The sequence below is a fragment of the Podarcis raffonei genome, chromosome Z (assembly GCF_027172205.1).
Source record: "Podarcis raffonei isolate rPodRaf1 chromosome Z, rPodRaf1.pri, whole genome shotgun sequence".
In the NCBI taxonomy this organism is placed as follows: domain Eukaryota; kingdom Metazoa; phylum Chordata; class Lepidosauria; order Squamata; family Lacertidae; genus Podarcis; species Podarcis raffonei.
This window is the reverse complement of record NC_070621.1, coordinates 10,877,928-10,900,837: the sequence shown is the minus strand read 5'-3', so window position 1 is coordinate 10,900,837 and position 22,910 is coordinate 10,877,928. Positions and strand designations below refer to the sequence as shown.

The 22,910-nt window shown below is 44.8% G+C and overlaps 2 protein-coding genes and 1 long non-coding RNA gene across 7 annotated transcripts in view; 2 read left to right on the top strand and 1 right to left on the bottom strand.

Annotated features, from left to right (window-relative positions):
• The window catches only part of LOC128406501 (stomatin-like), a 25,527-nt gene extending 18,129 nt beyond the window's left edge, over positions 1-7,398 (top strand). The window contains exons 5-7 of the mRNA XM_053373946.1: positions 6-209; positions 782-916; positions 4,944-7,398. Coding sequence (XP_053229921.1) covers positions 6-209; positions 782-916; positions 4,944-5,138 — 534 coding nt within the window. The 3' untranslated portion in view covers positions 5,139-7,398. The remainder of the gene's footprint in view (positions 1-5; positions 210-781; positions 917-4,943) is intronic.
• On the bottom strand, positions 7,366-20,441 carry LOC128406503 (uncharacterized). Of its 3 annotated transcripts, XR_008328512.1 has the most exons (5): positions 20,354-20,441; positions 18,857-18,992; positions 18,249-18,351; positions 8,859-8,966; positions 7,366-7,679 (listed from the first exon to the last, which is right to left on the bottom strand). It is a non-coding gene; the product is annotated as an uncharacterized LOC128406503 (long non-coding RNA). The 3 variants fall into 3 exon arrangements; XR_008328513.1 differs by lacking the exon at positions 18,857-18,992; XR_008328511.1 differs by lacking the exons at positions 18,857-18,992; positions 20,354-20,441 and adding an exon at positions 15,953-16,094 and having other exon boundaries at positions 18,249-18,350.
• Positions 17,417-22,910, top strand: LOC128406499 (stomatin-like). 3 transcript variants are annotated; one of them, XM_053373944.1, is made up of 7 exons: positions 17,418-17,689; positions 18,255-18,358; positions 19,601-19,670; positions 20,083-20,165; positions 20,346-20,549; positions 21,726-21,860; positions 22,535-22,910. In XM_053373944.1, the coding sequence occupies exons 1-7, from the start codon at positions 17,650-17,652 to the stop codon at positions 22,727-22,729; spliced, it is 831 nt and encodes a 276-aa protein (XP_053229919.1). In that variant the 5' UTR covers positions 17,418-17,649; the 3' UTR covers positions 22,730-22,910. The 3 variants fall into 3 exon arrangements, with proteins under 3 accessions (XP_053229918.1, XP_053229919.1, XP_053229920.1); XM_053373943.1 differs by lacking the exon at positions 18,255-18,358 and having other exon boundaries at positions 17,417-17,922; XM_053373945.1 differs by lacking the exon at positions 18,255-18,358 and having other exon boundaries at positions 17,420-17,689.

Here is a 22,910-nt window from a genome sequence, read left to right as displayed (position 1 = left end):
CCTAGATTCTTACCAAAGATTCAGTGACAGTTAATGTGGATGGCGTGGTTTATTACCGAGTTCAGAATGCAACCCTTGCTGTTGCCAACATCACCAATGCAGACTCAGCCACTCGGCTCCTGGCTCAGACCACACTGAGGAACGTTCTTGGGACCAAGAATCTCTCTCAGATCCTCTCTGACCGGGAGGAAATCGCCCACAGCATGCAGGTACAGCAATGTTGAGCTGCATCCCCATGGTGGTGTGGGGTAGGGAGTTGTTGAGAAACATACTTCACTGTTTAGACAGGTGATTTTTTTTTTTGCATCAGCCACTAAATTTTGCAATTTAAATATACAATGCAAAAATCCAGTGGAAGCTGGTCCTTTAGGGTAAGTGGGGCACTGCCCTCAGCCAACCCCCAACCCCTGCCTGCCTTCTTCCTTATGACCAGTTCAGGGGGTGTGGCACTGCCTATAGCTCCCTCTACTTTAGTCTCTGACCACATTCACATCATGCTTTTAAAGCCCCACATGGGATTCCTAAAGGATTATGGGAGCTGTAGGTTGTTAAGAGTCTCTTATCTTTCAATGAAAGCTCAGAGCCTGGGTCACCTGCCACCTGAAAACACAACAAGGAAGGATATTTAACACCTTGCAGGATGGAAGGCTCTTAAAAAAGCTGTTCATTTGTCCTGTTGAGACTTGTTTAAACCTCCAGTCACCTCTGTTTGATTAGCTTGGCATCTTTGCACAATACCTCGATGTGTGACATGCATTCCTGCCCCCACCCTTTTAAACAGGCCACACTAGATGATGCCACAGATGATTGGGGCATAAAGGTGGAGCGGGTGGAGATCAAAGATGTGAAGCTGCCCATCCAACTCCAGAGAGCCATGGCCGCTGAAGCAGAAGCTACCCGCGAAGCAAGAGCTAAGGTAAGGAGCTCTACTGGTTTGGTTAGCCGCTGACTTTCAAAGGAGATCCATCACCGAAAGAGATCAGAGATGGGGATCCTGCGGCCCTTCCGTTGTTGTTGGACTACACATCCCATCATCACTGACCATTAGAAATGCTGGCATAAACCAACTTGCTGGCTAAACTTCCTATTAAACCAGCTTTTCCTGACCTGGTGCACTGCAAATGCTGTTGGACTACAACTCCCATCATCCCTGACCATTGGCCATGCTGGCCGGAGCTGATGGGAGTTGGAATCCACCAGCTTCTAGAGGTTCACAGGTTCCCCATCCATGACCCAGAAGATGATGGAGCAGTACAAGGAAACAAAGGCCATTATTTGACCCTGTTGACTCTGGGGTATATGTCTTGGAAATGACCATAATTATTCCTACCCCACAACTGAAAGCAACTTAGGCATGCCAAGCAGATGCTCTCCCACCGATCTACAGCCCTTCTTGTAACTTTCACATAATCTAAATTTCAAGTGAATATTGAACCACTTCAGATATTCATGTTTCCTTTAATAATAATAATTTTTAATGTTATTATTTGTACCCCACCCATCTGACTGGGTCACTTTGGACTGCTTTGATGGTAGCACTTGTTTTTCCCCACAGTGATATAAGATGACTCAGGTATTTGCTGTACAAACACTGGCTCCAGAGGTCTCATTATCTTTATTTCCCCATAGTAGTGAATCCTTTGCATTGCATTTACGTAACAAAACAAAGCTGAGTTTGTGCCAAAACTCAGTCGGAGGGCGTTCCTTCTGCATCGCAGGTTTTCAGACTTCACTGAAGTGTCTCAGCAGGTTTTCTGGGGATGTTTAAGAAGATCAAGCAGCAGAAGGCAAGCTCCCACAAGACCAACGTGTTACATAGGAAGCTGCCTTACACTGAGTCAGACCAGTGGTCCATCTAATTGGGTACTGGCTACACTGACTCTCGTCAGGGTTTCAGGCAGGAGTCTCTCCCAGTCCTACCTGGAAATGAATGAGAGCAAACTGCAATCTTCTGTATACAAAGCAGATGCCCCACCCCTGAGCTACAACATGGAAAGCTGCCTCATACCACTTGCATATCTTGCTTAGTATTGTCTATGCCAGGGGTCAGCAAACCTTTTCAGAAGGGGGCCGGTCCCCTGTCCCTCAGACCTTGTGGAGGGCTGGGCTATATTTTGAAAAAATAATAATGAGCGAATTCCTATGCCCCCAAAATAACCCAGAAATGCATTTTAAATAAAAGTACACATTCTGTTCATGTAAAAACACCAGGCAGGCCCCACAATAACCCAGAGATGTGCTTTAAATAAAAGCACACATTCCACTCATGGATAAGCACGCTGATTCCCGGACCGTCCATGGGCCTTAGTTTGCCTACCCATGGTCTATGCTTATTGGCACTGACTCCAGGGTTTCTGATGGGACATATCCTGTCTTCCCTGGAGATGCCAGGGATTAAACCATCAACCTACTGCATGCAAAGATGATGTTCTACGCACAGAGCTTCAGCCTTTCCCAAAGGTCTTCTTTTTCTGCTGCTGTGTCCTACATAAGGAGGGAATTGGTACTGATACCTGAAAGTCCTGCGGAGCACCCTGTCTAAACTGGATGCTGTAAGACGCACGAATGCCAGTTTTGTTTTGTTTTTCTCATTTTCCTGCTCTTAAATTCAGGTCTCCACATTTCCACATCATTCTGATTTTTTCAAAATGGAAAGTCGCCTGCATTTTAATGCCTAATATTTAATGCCTAATATTAGGCATTTTGCCTAATATTTTTTGCAAAGCAGCTTCTCCTATTATAATGCATTTTTGTAAGCTGTTTCTCCAATATATGCATATTTTTAGATCTTTGCCCCAATATATGCAATTTTCTACACATTAGTTGGTTGGAGAACTGCATTGCTAAATTTGGAGAAATGCAGATTTTAAAGAATGGCTATGGTTTGGTTCACATATTATTTTGGAAAGTTCAAATTAGATAGGCTCGTCTGTAAACCAAATTGAATTTTTCCCTCATCTCTACTTAGTTGACTGCCAGGGAGTTCTGCAACTTTGCAGGGACTCTGTAGCACACAAGGATTCTCTGGCAGCAGAAAGCTTTTGAAAACCACTGTTCTGCCTAGAGCCACATCCACATGCCACTTTAAACAGTCATGGCTTCCCCCCCAAAGAATCACGAGACCTGTAGTTCACTAAGGGTGCTGAGAGTTGCTAGGACCAACTATTCCCCTCTCACAGCTACAATTCCCACAGTTTCCTGCGAAGAGGGATTGACTGTTAAACCATTCTGGGAATTGTAGCCCTGGGAGGGGAATAAGGGTCTCTTAACAACTTTCAGCACCCTTGACAGGCAGCAGCTTCCAGAATTCTTTGGGGGAAACCATGACTGCTTAAAGTGGTTTTGTTAAGTTGTGGGTGAACATATCAGACGACACAGCGATTCTTCAAACAGCTCTTGTTTATTCACAGGCCAGGACAGAACTGAACTGAAGGGTTCAGTCAGCCTGCTTATATAGAGCTCCAGTACAACGTAACTGTAACAACTTTCTAAAACTATCCAATCACTGAACGTCACTTTCAATCCCTTATTTGCATAACTATCTACAGTATCCCCCTGCTGGCCCGGGGTAAGAACTTCAATACATAACAGGTTTCATGGTGCTTTAAATGTGGCCTTTGTGTTCAACAACTAGACTGGCTGGTGGGCCATTCTGGGGGCAGACATAGAGTCTGGAGGCCTTTCTGCACCCCTGTTCCTTTGGCAGATTGGCTGCTCCTATACTCTTGGCTTAACACCGCTGGATCTATGTGCTGCTTCTCCTAGGAGGATGACAACTTCCTGTAGCAATCTCTTCCTTTTCTGAAAGAAGTTGGTTAAGCAAGGAGGATCCTGTTTGTGGCCTTGAACACGAAGGCCACAAATCCTCTAGCCTACATTTTTTAAATTTTATTTTACTAAGGCTGGGTCCACACCATAGATTTTGAGTACATTCAAAACACATTCCTCCCTCCCCAAAGAATCCTGGGATCTGTACTTTGTTAAGGATGCTGGAAATTGTAGTTCTGTGAGGGGGAAACTACAGTTTCCAGTATTCTTTGGGAAGAAATCACGTGCTTTAAATGTGTGGTGTGTATGCAGCCTAGAGCTGCAACATTTACCTGACTCATTTAATTAATCAAAACATTCTTGTTTGATTAGGTGACAGATTCTCCCAAAAATTGTTTTTAATATCTATCTGTCTGTCTGTCTGTCTGTCTGTCTGTCTGTCTGTCTGTCTGTCTATCTATCTATCTATCTATCTATCTATCTATCTATCTATCTATAATACAGGTAGTTGCAAAATTTGAGAAAGAGGTGAATTCCCTATTGTAGGATAAAGCCATTTCCCCTTTAGAATGGTTGTGTTTTGTCATGTGCATACTTAATTGTTTTAATTGACTTAAGACTGCATTCCTAAACCCACACACCTGAGAGTAAGCCCCACGGAATTCAGCAGGACTGACGTCTGAGCAGACATGGAGTTTTACACAATGAAGTCCTGCTCAAAGTAGAATCGTTGGAAGTCAGCGCACCTAAATTACTTGTGGCTGTCAATTTCAGTGGGTCTACTCTATGTAGGACTAACGTTGGATACTGAGGAGGAGGAGGAAGAAAGCAGCCAGGGCCACCGTCTGGACTGGTTGTAAGAAGGCAGGTGGCAGGGAGCTAGCCAAGGGCAGGTGCTGGGGCAGTGCCCCATTTGCCCCAGTGGATGTGCCTCCATTGCAAGGAGCTCAAGGTGGTTTGTTCTTTGCTCTTCCCGTCCTCATTATATCCTTACAGCAGCCCTGTAACGTAAGAGAGGCTGAGACACTGACTTGCCCAGGGTCACCCAGTGGGCTTCATAGCTGCACCCAGGTCCTGGTCTGACACTCTAATCACCACACCACACTCTCTGAACCTTATGCAGTTTTCTCTGTGTTCAAAACATCTTGTTAGACCTGTGCCTCTCTCCCTTCCAGGTCATCGCAGCAGAGGGCGAGATGAATGCCTCCAGAGCCCTCAAGGAAGCCTCCATTGTCATCACAGAGTCTCCTGCAGCTCTCCAGCTCCGCTACCTGCAGACCCTGACCACTATCGCTGCCGAGAAGAACTCCACCATTGTATTCCCGCTGCCCATAGATATGCTGCAAGGCATTGTGGGAAGGAGGAGTTGAGGGTGCTGATGGGAAGCCAGGTGTATTGAAAAGCGTGAGGCATTGTGGAGGAGAGGGGTGATGATTTCAGTGTGACCTTCGTGTCTGTTTCTTGTGGCTCTCATAAGCTCAGATCCTTTTTGTGTTTCATCCCAACAAATTTCTGCTTTCAACGTAGGTGGCCACCTCCAAAAATTCATTCTTCCCCGCTCTGCCGCCCCTTCTTATTGATGAGAGAGGTTTGGAGGGCTTGCATCTCCCAGAAAATTAGAGAGGAGGGTTTAAGAGGTCCTCAGCTACCATATGGAGCAGGGGGGTTGCCTTAAAATAATAATGTTTTCCTCCTCTCTCCTGGGAAACTTCTTTCTTGTCAGAGAGCCAGCAGAGGAACTTTCCGCTGCTGTTTTGCTCCAACCAAAGGGAAAGAATTAGCACACTGGAGTTATGGAGACAATATGCTTGTAGCCTAACGATGTTCAGATTCCTTTTTATAGGTGTGTTTTTCTAACCTAACACAATTACAAACATATTTGCAAACACTTCCCCAATACCTTTTGTACTTTATAAAACGACACCTATTTTTTCAACACTTTCTTAAAAAATATATTTCCGCCTATTTCTTTGGTTCTGCTTTTAAGAATGTGATCAACAGAAAGTTTGACATTCTACAGCCAGGAGAACCTGTAAATAGAGTCTTTCAGCATTTTAGAATACTTATATTTTTCATTTAATTTTTCCAGAAAATTAATGTGAAGAACTTTTCCCTCCCCCCCCCTTTAATGTGAAGGAACTTTCCTTTCCACATGATACTGTTGTTGTTGTTGTTGTTGTTGTTAAATCTCAGCTTTTTTGCTAAAAGCCAGGAGTGAAGGTTTCCTGGTATATTTGCATTGTAAGTTTTGTATCCAGTGTGAATCAGAATAGTAGATTTAATTTCTAACAGGCAGCACTGAGGTTAGCTACAATATTATAGTATTAGCATGGTGTGTGAGCTATCAATAACAGAAAAACCTGTGAGAAGGTATGGCTTTTGTGGTCTTTATGACTTGTATAATAATTCAAATAAGTGGTGAGAGCGGTCCACCTCCACCTTGCCTCTGCCTTTAACATTTATAGAGACAGGAATTCATTACCTGATGCTGTATCCCAGCATGGTAGCTGAAGGCTCCATAGGAGCTGAAAAGCACAGGAGCATTGCAGGAAGATGTGGCTGGCATCTCAAATGGGGACATGTGATCAAATGCCATTGTTGCTATGCAAAGTCTCAGAGCTTTTGCCCCTGGGCCTCTTCACCCTCCATCTTACACTGATTTTAGTTGGAGCGGCTGCTTCAGACACTTAATTACAAAGAGGAAAGATACGTGACGCTTAGAAACCCTGATCAATTCTGGCTGCGAAAGGCAGGGCATACTCACTGCTCTGTCGGTAAACAAACACCCGCCCACCCACCTACCGCAAAGGGAAAAGGAACAGGGGAACAATGGCATTTGCCATCCTTACTTGTGGCTGCAGCTGAATTGGTGTTCTGGATTGTTGCTTTTCACGTGTGTTGTTAAAAGCAAACACCGCTGTGACTGGAACTAGATTTAGTTTGTCAGAAGGAATGAGCAGCATCAGTGCCTTTTCAGTGTGGTGAGTTAAAGGAAGCCCAGCGAGGCAGGAATTCGGGGCATAACTCTCTAGCATCTTTGGCCAGAGCCTGGTCTTTACATGTAACAGAATGGACCATGCTACTTCAGGTTCCAGGTGCCTTTCACACTTCTCCATGCAAAATACTCCTTGCATGCAGAAATCTAGCATGGGAAGGCTTTTGTCCTTGTTGTCCTGGTTTTCTACATGCAGGGAGTTTCTGAAACAGGGCATCATCTGAAACCAACTACACTTTGCAGCTACACTGCAAAGTGTAGCCCAGGGATGGGGAACCTACATCCTTCCAGACGTTGCTGGACTCCAACTCCCATCAGCCCCTTTCGCTTTGACAGTAGTCAGGGATGATAGGGGCTGCAGCCCAGCAACGACTGGATGGCCACAGGCAACTAATCCCCAGTGTGGACCAAGCAGAGGCAAGTGATGGACTTGCCCCTCCCTTGGAAGAAACGAAAACACAATTTATGCTGAACACGCATCCACCAGAAGTGCAGTTAATACTGTTTGTGAAAATGCTTTCTTTCTCTCTCTCTTTTTTTTACCTCCCTCTCCTTATCAAAGTATAAGTCTAAAACATATATTCTTTTACATGATTACTGTATTGTTATTTTAATAAATAAATATCTTTATTTAATCTGCCGTTGCATTCGATGTTTTTACCCGCTGTCCATATGGCAAGGGTTACTCCAGACCAGAACATTACTCTGCATTAGTCATACAGCACCATACAGGTCCCTGCCCAGAGAAACGTGCAGTTTAAAATTTGTAAGAACAGTCTCCTTGGCCAAGCCATCTGTTCCAGGCATCTTGCTCTCACAGTGGCCAGCCAGATGTCCATGCTGATAGCCACTGAAAGCCTCCATGGATTTGTCGTCTACTGTCTTTTAACCATCCAAATGGTTACCATCACTACATCTAGTGGGAAGGAATTCAATAGATCGACTGATCTGTGTGAAGTGCTCTTTCTCTTGTCTATCCTGAATCACTCAATATTCAGCTTCATTGGGTGACCACAGCTCTAGTGTTATGAGAGAGGGAGAGTCAGCAGGATGGAGGGGAGTGTGTGTGTGTGTAAAAGAGAACAGTCATTTGTTTTGGTTGCATGTACCACCTGTCCTAGGGACGCAGGTGGCGCTGTGGGTAAAACCACAGAGCCTAGGACTTGCCGATCAGAAGGTCAGCAGTTCGAATCCCCGCAACAGGGTGAGCTCCCGTTGCTCGGTCCCTGCTCCTGCCAACCTAGCAGTTTGAAAGCATGTCAAAGTGCAAGTAGATAAATAGGTACCGCTCCGGCGGGAAGGTAAACAGCGTTTCCGTGCGCTGCTCTGGTTAGTCATGCTTAGTCATGCTGGCCACATGATCTGGAAGCTGTATGCTGGCTCCCTCAGCCAATAAAGCGAGATGAGCACTGCAACCCCAGATTCGGCCATGAATGGACCTAATGGTCAGTGGTCCCTTTACCTTTACCTTAGCACCTGTCCTAGCCCCTATGAAGGTGTGCCAAAGGCATAATGGAAAGTGCTTTCCCCACTGTATAATTCACTGAGGCAGCTTATGCCCACTGGATTGATGGGCAGAAGGCAGGGAGTCCATCAGAGGCTATGATGGGTGGAGCTGACTAATTCTAGGCTGCAGTTTATTTCCCTGACGTTCCCCTAACTGTTACTTTCTGCATTATATCTGAAACACAGTTAAATGCCCTCTTCGGAAATCTAACGAAATCTAGTGGAAGTTTAGCACTCATTTTAATGATGGTGGCTCCCCCCCCGTAAGCTGGCAACCCCAATAACCCATAATATCGCAGGAGTAAAGTCATGGAATGTGGGGTGGTAAACTGGCATGCAGTTCTTCCCTGCTGTTTTCATGGAACAGAATCACAGGTGTGAAAAGGGTGGCAGATTGGCAACATTTTCCAGTGAAGTTTGTTGTTTCAAACCACATCCACTGGCCTGAATGAAGTTTAGCACAACATGCAGGTATGTCAGTCAAAAAGCCACAGTTCCATAATGCAACAGGTACTGCACTGTAAAAGAAACATTATTAAATGAAACAGAATTAAGAACATTATGATCAGGAAAATCAACACAATATTACCCATGTCTGAATGCACGGTGAGTTTTGTCCCGATCCCCCTCTTCATTGCTGCTGAATCGGCAACACTGAGACAGAGAAGGAAGCTGACAGCCAGGGTCATACTTGGACCTGTTGCAAGTAGAAAGGGAGGTTGGGAAGACAGAAATCTACTGTTCATTCTGCTTCTCTATAGGTCCCCAGTGAGGTCTCTGATACTGGAACTTACTGCCTGAATAAGCCCATCACACCCCTTGACCCACAAGCAAGATTTGCTAGTTAATGTTGCTGCTTTTGGGGCGGGAACAAGACAGTCAATGCTTTTTTTAAAAAAAGGCACGATCACATCTTCGCTGTGAGCCCTGCCTACACCCTGTCTTGGAGATCTTTTTCTTACCTGGCCTGGGAGGAAAGGGTTCCAGCTGACTGACTCCAGCTACAAAACAGCCTGCTGAAGAGGCCAGAGGCCATCTGGTCTTTCTCTTAGTGCAGACCCAGGTCATTGAGCCTGTGCTACTGCAGCTGCCACCCACCATGAATCACCATTGGAAGGATTGCAGCAACAGCAGTAGATACGTTCCATGCTTACATCAATAATACACCATTTATTCTTTTGCAAATCATGGTGTTCTAAATGTGCATTATATACCTGACATCTTTTAGTAATGCTTTCTTTTGAAATGTTTAAGATAAATTTGTTTTTATTAACTTTGTTGCATTAAATGTGCATTCTGAAGTCAACTTCCTTTGTAATATTTTGTTTTGAAATCTTTAAGATAATACTTTCGGCAGCATAGAATTATTAATAATGATAATAATAATAATGATAATAATAATAGCTCTTCTGGTCGCTGTCAATAATCAGGGAGAAAAAGGAAGAGAGTAGTGAGGACATTGTTCTATTTATGCTACCAACCAAGCTCCCCTTGTGGATCTTGCTCCCAAGCAACAAGGTTGAATGTTGACTTTGCTGGGGTATTGGAATTTACCAGCTGAAAACTTCATTATGAATGGCTGGCAGGCTTTCAATGCTGAGCCTTGTTATACAGTGGCAGAAAGCAGTGTGTGGAAGGCATGTTTGTGCTGGACATCAGTGTCTCCTGAGGTGAGAATTGTGGCTGGGAAACAGCTTACAAAATTATCCCCAATTCAGTTCTTAGGGTCTCATGCCAGTGGCTGAATTGGCCTGCTTCTCTATTTCAATCAGTCTTGAGAGCATACAAGGTCTTGCATATTATGGCACCATTCACACCATACATTTAAAGCACTATGATGCTACTTAAGCAGTCTTCTGAAGAATTCTGGGAGCTTTGCCACGGGTGCTGAGAGGAGTCCCCTTTCCTCACAAAGAACTACAATTCTCAGAGTTAGGGGTGCCAACTTGAACAAAATAGGGGGGCGCAGGTAAGTTCTGCCTCACATAATCAATCACACATATGCACCAATGCCCATCACCTTTGGGAGTGGGTGGGCTGTCCCCCTCAAATATGTTATTGGGGTGGCCCAAACGGACCTCAGCCCCTAGGAATTGGCTCCTATGCTCAGAGCGGTTCAACAATTCCCCTTCCCAGGGAACCCTGCCCGCTGTAACAGCTCATAGAACACAGTATTCATGGGAATATGTTGCTAATTAGTCATTCTTATCAGAAGGAAAAGAGGAATCTCCCATGTAATGTACCTGTGACCTTGATGAGCTATCTAAAGTTGGTACTTCACGTATCAGGCTATATATCACTCTTAACCACCTTCAGCCTATTTGCAAGTTTGGTTCACTGCATAGTACACAAGAATGCTAGACTCATATCTAATGCTCTTTGGACTTCATCTGAAAGTGACGTTCTGGTCTACAGCTGCGCTGACTGCAGGCAGTTATCAGTGAATGATCCAATTCAAACTCAAAATAGATATCCATTTAAGTGCATTCAGGTGCCCCAAATTTGGGCTTCCCTCTCCAATATAAACATTAGGCATACTGGAAACGCCCCCAAAGGGATTGTCCATTCTGCTGATCTAGATGAATAGTTCTTCAAGGAACACCTGCTCATGACTTATTCTGGTAAGGCTGCTGTTGGTTTCACTTAAACAAACAAATCTTGGATGTTTTCATATAAACATACTACATACATGCACGCACGCACGCGCACACACACAGTCACACTGCATTATGAGTTTTGTGGTTTTGAGCCTGAATAAGCAACAGTGCTCACATCTGAGAATGCATAAGATGTTTTTCCTAAATGAACTCTCAGGGATAGATCTGCTCTTGCCAGAAAGTTGACTTTTGTTGTCGTTTAGTCGTGTCCGACTCTTCATGACCCCATGGACCAGAGCACACCAGGCACTCCTGTCTTCCACTGCCTCCCACAGTTTGGTCAAACTCATGCTAGTAGCTTCGAGAACACTGTCCAACCATCTCGTCCTCTGTCATCCCCTTCTCCTTGTGCCCTCCATCTTTCATTTTTCCAGGGAGTCTTCTCTTCTCATGAGGTGGCCAAAGTATTGGAGCCTCAGCTTCACGATCTGTCCTTCCAGTGAGCACTCAGGGCTGATTTCCTTCAGAATGGATAGGTTTGATCTTCTTGCAGTCCATGGGACTCTCAAGAGTCTCCTCCAGCACCATAATTCAAAAGCATCAATTCTTCGGCGATCAGCCTTCTTGATGGTCCAGCTGTCACTTCCATACATCACTACTGGGAAAACCATAGCTTTTACTATACGGACCTTTGTTGGCAAGGTGATGTCTCTGCTTTTTTAAGATGCTGTCTAGGCCTATCATTGCCCTTCTCCCAAGAAGCAGGCGTCTTTTAATTTTGTGGCTGCTGTCACCATCTGCAGTGATCATGGAGCCCAAGAAGGTAAAATCTCTCACTGCCTCCATTTCTTCCCCTTTTATTTGCCAGGAGGTGATGGGCCAAGTGGCCATGTTCTTCGTTTTTTTGATGTTGAGCTTCAGACCATATTTTGCGCTCTCCTCTTTCACCCTCATTAAAAGGTTCTTTAATTCCTCCTCGCTTTCTGCCATCAAGGTTGTGAAAGTTTACTATGAACTCTTTATTAAGAGCTATGTACCTTCAGGGCTTCAGTAGTGCTGGAACAGTCTTAGAAGAGTTATGTTGCCTGAGGGAGAGCTCATCTGACCCCATTCCCTGGAGATGCCACCTTCATACATGATCAGAGTTTTCTTGCTGAACATGCTCATAAGGTGAGGCTGCTTTCCCCCCAAATCTACATTTCTGTTTAGAGTCATGAGATGGATGATCATGGAACAAGAAAAATCTCTGGGGTAGATGTTCTTATCATGAAACCAGAGAGTCATTTAATTAGAGATTAACGCTTTGGCTCACTACCCCATTTTGCTTGGTGCCTCTAAATGGTTTACCATAAAAATTTAATTGCTTTCCTTTTTCCTGGCCTAGATGGATTTCCTCGGAATATCTGCTCATTTTTCAGGTATCATTTGTGCTTTGTTATGATCGTCGTTTTTTCCAAATAAACTTTGTACACAGTGCATAATGAGTTTTGTAGTTTTGTTTTGTAGTTTTGTAGTCTCCCGCCGTATGGAACGCCCTCCCACCAGATGTCAAAGAGAAAAATAGCTACCAAACTTTTAGAAGACATCTTAAGGCAGCCTGTTTAGGGAAGCTTTTAATGTTTAATAGGTTATTGTATTTTAGTGTTTTGTTGGCAGCCGCCCAGAGTGGCTGGGGAAACCCAGCCAGATGGGCGGGGTATAAATAATAAATTATTATTATTATTATTATTCAAGCGACAAAATTAACGGTGGTTCTTTTCATCTTCTGCTGAATATTCTATAACTCTTGACATGCCATTCCTCTTCAAACCTGCTTTGGGTAAAACTTACTTAACCCTCTGAATTGCCCACATTGCCACAATGCAGGAATATGCAGCTGTCCCATACGGTGATCAAGTTTGTTTGGTGGACATAAGGGAGAGGGTCTTTTTTTTATTGTGGAGCTCCCCAAAAGAAAGGCTTTTGCTCTCCTCTATTGCCCACTTTGAAGCAGGTTCTTAGGTCTGTTTTGCTTCAACGAGTATTTATTTGGTTAAGGCCTTTTAGGATTGTGTTGTTTTATTGTTGCATTGTTCAAACAATCTGCTCATCTGTCAGTCACCTTCTGTCTGCTCTGCAAAAAAAAAGCCCCTAGGCCCTAAAACTTGGAGGCCTCTCATGAAACTGAATGTTGTAAAATTCAGGACAGATAAAAGAAAGCCACCCTTCACACAAAGAGTTCAGTTATGAAATCTGCTCCCACAAGAGGCAGTGCTGGCCACCAATTTGGATGGATTTTTAAATTGCACCAAGGATAAGGCTATGGCTACTAGCCATGTGCTCTGCTGTCATGGTCAGAGGCAGGTTGAATCCTGACAAGACAGAAGTACTGTTTTTGGGGGACAGGAGGCGGGCGGGTGTGGAGGACTCCCTGGTCCTGAATGAGGTAACTATTCCCCTGAAGGACCAGGTGCCCAGCCTGGGAGTCATTCTGGACTCATAGCTGTCCATGGAGGCACAGGTCAATTCTGTGTCTAGGGCAGCTGTTTATCAGCTCCATCTGGTAAGCAGGCTGAGACCCTACTTGCCCACAGACTGTCTCGCCAGAGTGGTGCATGCTCTGGTTATCTCTCGCTTGGGCTACTGCAATGCGCTCTACGTGGGGCTACCTTTGAAGGTGACCCGGAAACTACAACTAATCCAGAATGTGGCAGCTAGACTGGTGACTGGGAGCGGCCGCTGAGACCACATAACACCGGTCTTGAAAGACCTACACTGGCTCCCAGTACATTTCCGAGCAAAATTCAAAGTGTTGCTGCTGACCTTTAAAGCCCTAAACAGCCTCAGTCCAGTATACCTGAAGGAGCCTCTCCACCTCCATCATTCTGCCCAGACACAGAGGTCCAGCGCTGAGGGCCATCTGGTGGTTCCCTCGCTGCGAGAAGCCAAGTTACAGGGAACCAGGCAGAGGGCCTTCTCGGTGGTGGCACCTGCCCTGTGGAACGCCCTCCCATCAGATGTCAAAGAAATAAACAACTATATGACATTTGGAAGACATTTGAAGGCAGCCCTGTTCGGGGAAGCTTTTAATGTTTAATAGGTTATTGTATTTTAGTGTTCTGCTGGAAGCCGCCCAGAGTTGCTGGCGAAACCCAGCCAGATGGGCGGGGTATAAATCATAAATTATTATTATTATTATACCAGCTGCTGGAAACTGCAGGAGGAAAGAGTGCTGCTTCGGTTTGGGTCCTGCTTGTGGGCTTTCCACAGGTATCTAGGTGGCCACAGGATGCTGGACTAGGTGGGCCACTTGCCTGATCCAGCAGGACTCTTCTTATGTTCTGAAATGTGATTTTTACTAAAATGCATATATAAATGCATGCTAATTCTGGGAGCCACTGGGAAGACCCAGTTTAAGTGACTAGGGAGCCTGGCTGCTGGGTGTAATCCTTGCTGCTGGGTCTTCTTTGAGTAGGACTAACATTGGTTACAAACCTGAGACCAAGATAAGAACTAAGGAGGCTAGACCCACCCTTTAAAGAATTCCCCCCTTCCTCTCCTAAGAAGTCAGGAAGCACCATGTGCCTTTTGCTTACACTTATCCTCTTAAAACATAGTCCTGCACTGCCACCTTCTGGGGAGAGTTGGAAGAGCCCAGCTGGATGCAGATCTAATCCAGCAGTCCATTCTCATAGTGGCCAACTGGATTCTAATGAGAATTACTTGATGGAAACACTGCTGGTTGTTAATAGCTTAGACAACGTTTTTAATTTTTTAAAAGGATTAGACAAATTAATTGAAAAGGGAAGAGGTCAGATTAATAGTTCTAAATCAAGACAAGTGGAACCTCCATGTTCGGCAGCAGTATATCAGATCAGTATGTCAGATGCTGGTGACAAACTTAGGAGTGTTGTGGCATTCACACCCTGCTTGATAGAGAAGGGGTTATTTGCTTGGTGGCAGAGCCAGGTCCAATGTTCAACGCCTGGCCTCTCTAGGTAGGACTGAAACATGTCAGAAACCCCAGAGAGCCACTGCCAGCCAGTGTAGGCAGTACTGAGCTAGATGGACCAATAGTCTGACTTGGTATAAGACAGCTCCCTAAGTTCCTATATGAAAGGGAAAGTGAGCTATATCAGTGGTAGACCATCTGCATTGTATTCTTATAGCCCCAGGTTCAATCCCTGGTATCTCCATCAGTACTGCATTTGTTGGGAAATGTCCTGATCCTGTACAAAGAAATACAGTGAGGGGGGGGGAATCAAAGTAACCCCTGATCACTAGTGTTGACTTGCTATAGGGCCTTCTCAGTGGTGGTTTCCCATTGTGCAATGCCCTCCCTGGTGAGGTGCATTATTGGCTAGCAGGAGGAATTTTAAAACATTCCTGTTTACCCAGGCATTTGGTGACTGTTGGATATTGGCCACGGCAAATTAAAAACTGTGATGGCAGGTGATTGCTTCTAGATATTTTTAGATGTCCTAAGTGGTTTAAAAAAAATAGTTTTGCATTGTTATAAAATGTTTAAAATACATTTTTATTTTGCTTTAAATTGCAGTGTTATAGCATTTTGATGTGTGCTGTCCTAGGCTGCTTTAAAGAGAAAGGGCCAGATACAAATTTAACTGATCATAATATAACTGATAATAACAACACGATACTTTTTGATGACTAGAATCCAGCCCACAAAAGCTTATCCCACAATAAATTTGTTAGTCTTCAAAGCACTCTTGGTTTATTTAATTTTATATAACAAGGTTTATATACTGCACAATAGCAGCAGCAACGAAAACAACCATCTAAGCCAGTGCTTCTCACACTTTTTTCTCCAGGCAACACCTTCAGAATAAAAATTTGCTCACACACCACACCGGATTTTTGTCTGATAAGAAATACCTTGGGAAATGAAAATAAACAACTCTCAGCACTGCTTGATTTATAATCTACAACACAACTACTTTATAACATGATTACAGGACATCCAGAAAGTGGATGCCACAATCAGCTACAAAAGAACATGAGTCATTCCCAAACTATAATGATAAATGATCTTTTTATATGAGCACCTTAAATATGTATACAAACTCAATGAGAGGTGTGAGCTTACTTTTGCTGGGTAATCTCACTGGTTTCACATTAAGCAAGTCTTCTCCACTGTGTTCAAAGAGTGATTATGGATCACAGCTAGGATTGTCCTTGGTATCGCCTAATGCTCTTGCTCTCATTTTGAAAAGACATTTATCCATATTCTGCAAATAAGATAAACATTTTGCTACAATACTACACTACAGTGAAATGTTAAAATGTTTATTTGTCCTTGAATCCTCCCATCCTCCCCTTGCCTCCCTCTCCTGCCACAAGCATTGAGAACCAGTGCTCTAAGCCAGGGGTCAGCAAACTTTTTCAGCAGGGGGCCGGTCCACTGTCCCTCAGACCTTGTGGGGGGGCCGGGCTATATTTTGAAAAAATATATATGAACGAATTCCTATGCCCCACAAATAACCCAGAGATGCATTTTAAATAAAAGCACACATTCTACTTATGTAAAAACACCAGGCAGGCCCCACAAATAACCCAGAGATGCACTTTAAATAAAAGCACACATTCTTCTTATGTAAAAACACCAGGCAGGCCCCACAAATAACCCTGAGATGCATTTTAAATAAAAGCACACATTCTACTCATGTAAAAACACTCTGATTCCCGGATTGTCCACAGGCCGGATTTAGAAGGTGATTGGGCCAGATCTGGCCCCTGGGCCTTAGTTTACCTACCCATGCTCTAAGCAATTTAAATTGGCTGCTCTGATGGGGGGGCGACCTTTTTTCAGGGGGAACTCACAGGAACTCAGTTCCTGCACCTCTCAGGTGGGCGCAATTGCCATTCATGGTGAGTTCCGGCACCTCTTTTTCTAGAATATTAGCACTGCAGGCGGGGATGAAGAGATTGAAGTCTTGTACCTTGACCTAAACCCCATTAAACTCGATGAGGCTTTTACTTCCAAGTAGAATGCGTCGGATTGCCTTGTTAAAATAGTGGCATAAGAAGAGTCCACTGGATTAGGCCAAAGGCCCAGCATCCTGTCCCCACAGTGGCTAACCAGAAGCTGTAGCTGTTGTTGTTACAGCCCAGTCCTGAGCGCGTTGACTAGGAAGTAAGGAAGCCCCAAGAGGGGCTGCACTTCCAAGTAAGCAAACCTGAGCGATCCAGCGCGTGTTAACCAAGTCCTCAGCAGCGCCGGTGCCAGACTATTTTGCGCCCTAGGGAAGGCTAAGTACCGATACTTGCGCCTGCCCGCCCGACCGCCCCCGCTTTTCTAACTTCAATTTCCAAAAACGGGTAGATATGATGAAATTCTTCAAAAGGTAAAAAGAAAAACGTTGTCAGAAATTTATAACAACAACGCATCTCTATAAAACTGTGCCCCCTTTGAGGTTTGCACCCTAGGCGGCTGAATGACTGGCCTTCCTTCCCCAGTGGATTCCATGGGGCAAAGCGCTCAGTGAGCGCCGTCTATACGCTTTCTAATATGGGGCTTTAAAGCGAACGCAAAGCCGGACTGTCGCGCGTTCCCTCTGCCAAGGGGACAACGTGTAGTGCGGGCCCAGGAGGAGCCGTCCGGGTTTGTCGGGGGCCGTTGGGCTGGGCGGAAGAAAGAGGGGCAGATCGAGCGTTGGTGGAGCAACCGCCGTCGACCCCGAGCAAGCTGGAGCGGGGCTCTGATCCGGAGCTCCTGTTGCTCTGGGGCTGCAGCAAACCGCCAAGCTGGGCAAGTCGGTCGGTGTCCTGGTGGAGGTTAAGGGGATGAGCGCCCGGGAGAAGCGGGAGATCGCCAGGTTAAACGGTGAGGCAGATTTATGAAGGTGGAAGCCAACGCTTTAAAAATGAGTAAATAGCTATGGTGGCTAAATGGAATTGCCTTGTAAAAGAGCAGTCTGCCTTACTAAGGGACAGGCAACGGGGAAGGGCGTTTGCTTTCATCCTGCAGCGTGTGGGCCTCCCTGTGGCTGCTGGGAGTTGGAATCTGACAAGTTTTTGACACCCACGATGCGCATTTTTAGGACCCACCTTATTTCTGTAAGTTGCTTTAAAATGTTTTTTTTAAACTATTCTGATTTAACAGTAGTAACTCACCCTGGGTCCTTTGGGTGCAGTAATAATAATATCTGGAATAATAATATCTGGAATAATATTATTATTCCAAATAATAATAATAATAATAATAATAATAATAATAATAATATCTGGAAGGCCAGAAGTTTTCCCAGGCAAATGTTTTATTTTTGTAGTGATCACAATCATTGTTTTTCCCCCATCCGGCTGCAGAATTTTTGCTTTTCTTTTTTAACAAGCAGAAATAACATAACTATATACACGTTCCAAATGTGTGTGCCTCTCCTCACCTCTAGAGAACTCCAGCAGCGACCTTGGGGCATGTGGCTGGATCCTGGTCTGCTTTTCGTTCTTGCTCTTCCTTGTGACCTTCCCTTTGTCTGCATTTCTCTGCTTTGAGGTAAAGAAGAAGAAGAGAGTTCATTGGGAAGCAGTCCTGCTTCTGAGATTTTACGCTGCTATTATGGTTGCTAGGGGTTGAATGGTCCATTAGGGCAAATGGGGTACTGCTCCACCAACCTCAGTCTGTCCTCAGCTGGCCCCCACCTGCCTGTCTTCTTCTTTACTGTGGTACCTTGGTTTACAACCATAATCTGTCCCGGAGGTCTGGTTGCAAACCAAAACAGGTTGTAACCCAAGGTGCACTTTCACTAATGGGGCCTCTCCAAAAAAATGGGTTGAAATCCAAAAAAAAAGGGTTGTATTAAAAAAGGGACACGCACTTCCGGGTTTGACGTGGTTGTTATCCAAAATGGTTGCAAACCAAGGTACCACTGCATTTCTACGGGGGGGGGGGGGGTCACGGCCTGTCAACTTACTCCTCTTCAATCTCAGTATTGCCCTTGCAGAATTCAAAAGAAGGTAGAATGGCCTCACCTGTCATTGGTTCTGGTGCTACCTGCTGTTGGGCTCCCTGTATTCTGTCCCACCAGTCTTACTGGGCACCAGCCCCCACTGCTTGCATATCCCAGCTTCAAGCATTGCCAAAAGTCACCGTGCTTCATTATTCAAACTTCTGGGACAGCTGTTCTACTCTGTAAACAGCAAGCATGGACATTGCAAATACAATTTGCATTTATTAAATTATTATTATTATTATTATTTTCTTTATTAATCACTTATCACTCAAAAGGTCTCAAAGCAACTTACACTGAAGAAATGTATATGCATAAATACATTACACCATAGAAAAGGGGGGGGCGATCATATAACACATTAACGTTTCATACAACTTATTAGGGAAACAAAACAAAACAAGACACACACTTAATAGTAATAGGAAAAAGTTAGCAGTATGTAAACAATAAAAAAATATTCCCACTTACTAATACATAAAAATAAAAAGACTAACAGAGCCCTCCATAGTCCCAAAATAATTCACAACACCCCACTGTTTGTTTTAAAAAATCCCCACTCCACCAAGAAGTGTGATGTCAAGGGCAGCTGCTGTGTGTCCCTTCCTTTCAGGAGGGAGCAGCAGCAAAAGCAGAGCAGGGGGGTGGTAAAAGTTTTATGTGCTCTGTGGTTGCCCCGGCTCCTCTTGCTCTCCAGCCACTGGTGGGAATGTATAATCTGAAACGTGTGGGGTGGCAAAAACTCTCTAGGATATTATATGTGACTCCCCGCTGTCCCTCCATTTCAGATTGTCATGGAATATCAGCGAGCTGTCATCTTTAGACTAGGACACATCCTAAAAGGTGCAAAAGGCCCGGGTGAGTATTATATTATGTTATAGCATGCAACAGGATTTTGCTGCAAGTTTCTCCTCTCTTTTACCCTTGCCATTGGCCTACCCACGATTCCAAGGACCATCTCATTCAGGTCAGGTCCACACAATTAATTTAAAGCATGTGGCTTCCCCCAAGGAATCCTGGGAACTGTGGTTTGTTAAAGATGCTGGGGTTTGCAGCTCTGCAGAGGGTAAACCACAGCTCCCAGGATTCTTCAGGGTTGGCTGTGCGCTAATATATGGTGTGGTCGTGACAGTTTTCAATGCATTTCCCTGTCACTTTACTAACTGGAAAAGAAGTTAGGTTTGTTGAACGAGGGGGACAGAGTGCATTAATTCACTATAATTGTGCAAACCAACGTCTCCAGTGGTGGTTACAATTTCTTTTCCTGCAGGTATCTATTTAATCCTGCCCTGCATAGACAATGTTGTCACAGTGGACATGAGGACTGTGTCATTTGATATAGCCCCCCAGGAAGTAAGTGTTTCTGGTCCTTGACCTCTTTCATCTCTTTTGAATACCAGATAGAATCATTGTCTAATAACTCATCTGCTTGCAGTTGGTTCCTCCTGACATGTTCTTAGCAGCTGCTACTAGAAACATGCTTTGACTCATTGCTTTATTTTGTAACTCCTCCTGCTCCTGCTTCTACCCTAGATTCTTACCAAAGATTCGGTGACGGTTCTTGTGGACGGTGTGGTTTACTACCGAGTTCAGAACGCCATCCTCTCTGTGACAAATGTTGCTTATGCGGACTCAGCCACTCGGCTCCTGGCTCAGACCACATTGAGGAACGTTCTTGGGACCAAGAGCCTCTCTCAGATCCTCTCTGACCGGGAGGAAATCGCCCACAGCATGCAGGTATGACAGCAACGGCTGAGTTGTGGGGTGATTCACGTCCCCATTTGGAGTATGGAATTGAAAGTCTGTTCTGAGGGGATATGACTAACAAAAAAAGCTTTGACTTATATGTCGGGACGAGCAGAAAGCATATAGAACACGGCATGTTTTTTAATTTCAGATGCATGAAATGCTGGAATGTGACTGCTTGTTGATAAACAACAACTGTCTTTGGATTATAAGCATGATTATAAGCACTGGTCTATCTATAGTGTGAAGGGTATACGTTACTTGGAGATGGAACTATATAATCTAACAGTAGCATTCTGTTGGTGTTTGGAATTAAAGCACTCAACAGGAGTTGACCTTAATGAGGCTGAATGTTGGAAGATGCAGGGCAGATAAGAGAAAGGACTTCTTCATGCACCACATGGTTAAATTATGGACCTTGCTCCCACAGGAAGCAGTGATGGCCACCAACTTGGATGGCTTTGAAAAGGGATTAGTCAAATTCATTGAGGACAAAACTATAAACGGCTGCTATCCTTGATGGCTATGTTCTACCTCCACTGTCAGAGATAATCTCCCTCTGAATACCAGATGCTGGGAATTGCAGGTGGGCAGAGTGCTGTTGTGCTCATGTCCTGCTTGTGGGCTAAGACATCTAGTCACTGGCAGAGGAAGAGGGGGGGCAGGGGCAGAGCACCGCCACCAGCACCATGATCCCGGTGCGGTGCCATCACAGCTGCCCCTCCACGCCATGCCCCCAAGACATGTGCCATGCCCCTGCAGGCTGTGCACCACGCCCCCTGGACACGCGCCAGCCATGCTCCCACCTGCTCTCCGACCCCAGTGCCAGAGCAGGAAGCTCCACCACTGCATCTAGTTGGCCTGGATGCTGGACAAGATGGAACACTGGCTGATGTAGCAGATTCATATTATGCTCTTGCGGGCCTTTTCAAAGTGCTACTCCAAACAGAGCTTCAGAAGGAGATTTTGAAGGGCAAAAAGGTCACCTGACATAACTGTAGTCCAGGAGGAGTGGGGAAAAGATAGCCATTTGACCCGTGGGGTTAATATAGTTCCCTGTTTTTATCCCAGCTTCTGTGACTTCCACTGGACCAGCCTGACCTCTTGCATAATAATATCTTGATGGACAAGTGCATTCCTGCATATCTATATATATTTAATAAACAGGCCACACTAGATGATGCCACAGATGATTGGGGCATAAAGGTGGAGCGGGTAGAGATCAAAGATGTTAAGCTGCCCATCCAACTCCAGAGAGCCATGGCCGCTGAAGCAGAAGCTACCCGCGAAGCAAGAGCTAAGGTACAGGAGTTCTATAGATTTGGTTTAGCTGGTGACTTTCCAGAAAGTTCATCACCCAGAAGACAGCTAAGGGGCAGTAGGAAGTACAGTAAAGGCCAACATTGGCATTGTAGGGCTATTAACCTGGGGTCTATGACTTTAAATTAGGGTTGGGGAACCTCAGGCCCTAGGGCCAAATATGGCCCTCCAAGTCTCCATTTCCCACAAGTCTGTTTCCATACTGTTACATTTTTTTCTAGTCCCACAGCCATTAAAGGCACAAGGTGTCATTTATTTGTTCCTGTACCTGTACTTTTTGCTGTGAGGAACTCCTGGGAAGATAATTATTCCTTTCAGGTGGGGAAGATAGAGGAAATGTCTCCCATTCCTTCTGATTGCCTAGCAACAGTGATTGACTATAGTGTCCTTAATCACAGCAGCACCTCCACATCTGCCTAATAAGCCTTAGAACATTGCCTCCGCATTTTTGCTAACTTTCTTTATAGATGTCTGACAGACTTAGCTTTCATTAACGAAATAAGGTGAGATTCATTCAACTGAATGAGTTCATTCCTAGCCTGTGGCATGTATCTCTATGACTAGGTCTGACTTACTTAGGAATGGGTGCAGCTGTTACATAAGGCCACCCTGATGTAAAACTCCAAACTCCTTACCTGGAATTTCTTCCCTTCTAGGTGATTGCAGCAGAAGGTGAAAGGAACTCCTCCCTGGCCTTGAAGGAAGCCGCCATCGTGATCACAGAGTCTCCTGCAGCCCTCCAGCTTCGCTACCTACAGACTCTGACCACTATCGCTGCTGAGAAGAACTCTACCATTATATTTCCGCTGCCATTGGATATGCTGCAATGTCTCATTGGAACAAAACGTTAACTGGGGATGTAGATGCAGGACGAGGGGCTGTTTCTCAGGAGCCCAGATTTTCTTAAAAGTACAATGCAGTGTTGGACAAAGGGACATTAATTTAATTGTTTGTTAGCAGAGGGTTTTTTTACATTTTGTTTTTTCACTTCTCTTCCCAAACAGGAATAAAGTTACTGATTTTAACCCTGTA